This window comes from Hippocampus comes, unplaced genomic scaffold, assembly GCF_001891065.2.
Source record: "Hippocampus comes isolate QL1 unplaced genomic scaffold, H_comes_QL1_v1.1 C16885534, whole genome shotgun sequence".
Lineage (NCBI taxonomy): Eukaryota > Metazoa > Chordata > Actinopteri > Syngnathiformes > Syngnathidae > Hippocampus > Hippocampus comes.
In genome coordinates this window covers 1-1,102 of record NW_017840579.1, presented here as the reverse complement: position 1 = coordinate 1,102, position 1,102 = coordinate 1, and the positions used below count along the sequence as shown (strand labels likewise).

At 59.4% G+C, this 1,102-nt stretch overlaps 1 protein-coding gene across 1 annotated transcript; it reads left to right on the top strand.

Annotated features, from left to right (window-relative positions):
- Positions 1-58: 58 nt before the first annotated feature.
- Positions 59-1,084, top strand: LOC109509410 (espin-like protein; the record flags this gene model as incomplete). The annotated part of the gene is made up of 1 exon (XM_019859261.1): positions 59-1,084. A coding segment is annotated over one exon (849 nt), but the record flags the coding sequence as incomplete, so codon positions are not given.
- Positions 1,085-1,102: the final 18 nt, after the last annotated feature.

The following is a 1,102-nucleotide window of genomic DNA, read 5'->3' as shown; positions in this document are numbered from 1 at the left end:
ACAAGTGTACGGCGGCATGTAACGAACTCCCCAACTCTGGCAACGCGACTCTTTTGCTCATCTGTTCAAGGAGAACGGCCGGAGCTTGTCCAAAGTCAACTGGCGCTACTCGCAGGCCCACAACGCCATCCTGGGTCCGTCGGGCGAACTCCTGACCGAGCACGACCTGGCCTACCTGGAGCAGCAGATCGCCAGCCTCACTCTGCGCCGCACCGCCGGCGAGGGCTACGAGCCGGAGCTGGCGCGGCTGGCCGAGGAGCTGCGCCACATCCTGCCGGCGGCCATCGTCAACATCAGCGCCCACGCCCGCTTCGCCGACCCGGCCGGACGCCCGCCGCTGCTGCCCGGCTGGTGCGGCCGCATCTCGGGCATCATCATGAGCATGTCTCTGCTCATGAGCGACTTGGCCGAACAGCCGCACTGCAAGATGCCCGACAGCCAGCTGGCCAGCGTCTTCTCGCAAGCGCCCGACCGACAGACCTCCACCAGGGGCCGGCGCCAGAGGATCGAGGACGAGATCCAGCGCTTCGGCGTGTCGGTGAGGACGCTCAAGTCCAATTTCGAGATGCAGAACAAGAACGAGAATGCGGAAGAAGCCTCGACTCCAGCTGAGGAGAAGGCCCCGGAAGTGGTGGAGAGCACCAGTCTCAGGAAAGAGCGCATCGTGGTGCTCTTCCTGGGACACTGGAAGAAGTCAGCCTACGCCGTGACGCTCAAGAACAAAGACGCCGCCGAGAGGAAGAAGAGTTGCGACGCTGATGGCGGAGGCGGCGAGGAGAGCGACCGGGACAAGATGATGAACAGCTCCTTGGGCCACTTTTTCAAACAGAGGAGCGCTGTCAACAAGATGTTGGGCAACTGGAGGAGGATGATCTCCAGCGTGCCGTCGCGACAGATACGACGGTAGGCTCGGAAATATTTGTTCACTAACCGGATGACTTCCAACTTCTGAACCAGAGTTTGTCTATTTGGGTGGCGAACTGGCGGTAGGCACCTCTGAGGTCCATCCTTGGAGCATCCTCAAACTGTAGTTGACATCATGTGGTGTTCATCAAAATTAAATGCAGCATTTAGACTCAGCCCAAAGTGTATTTTTTTTTTT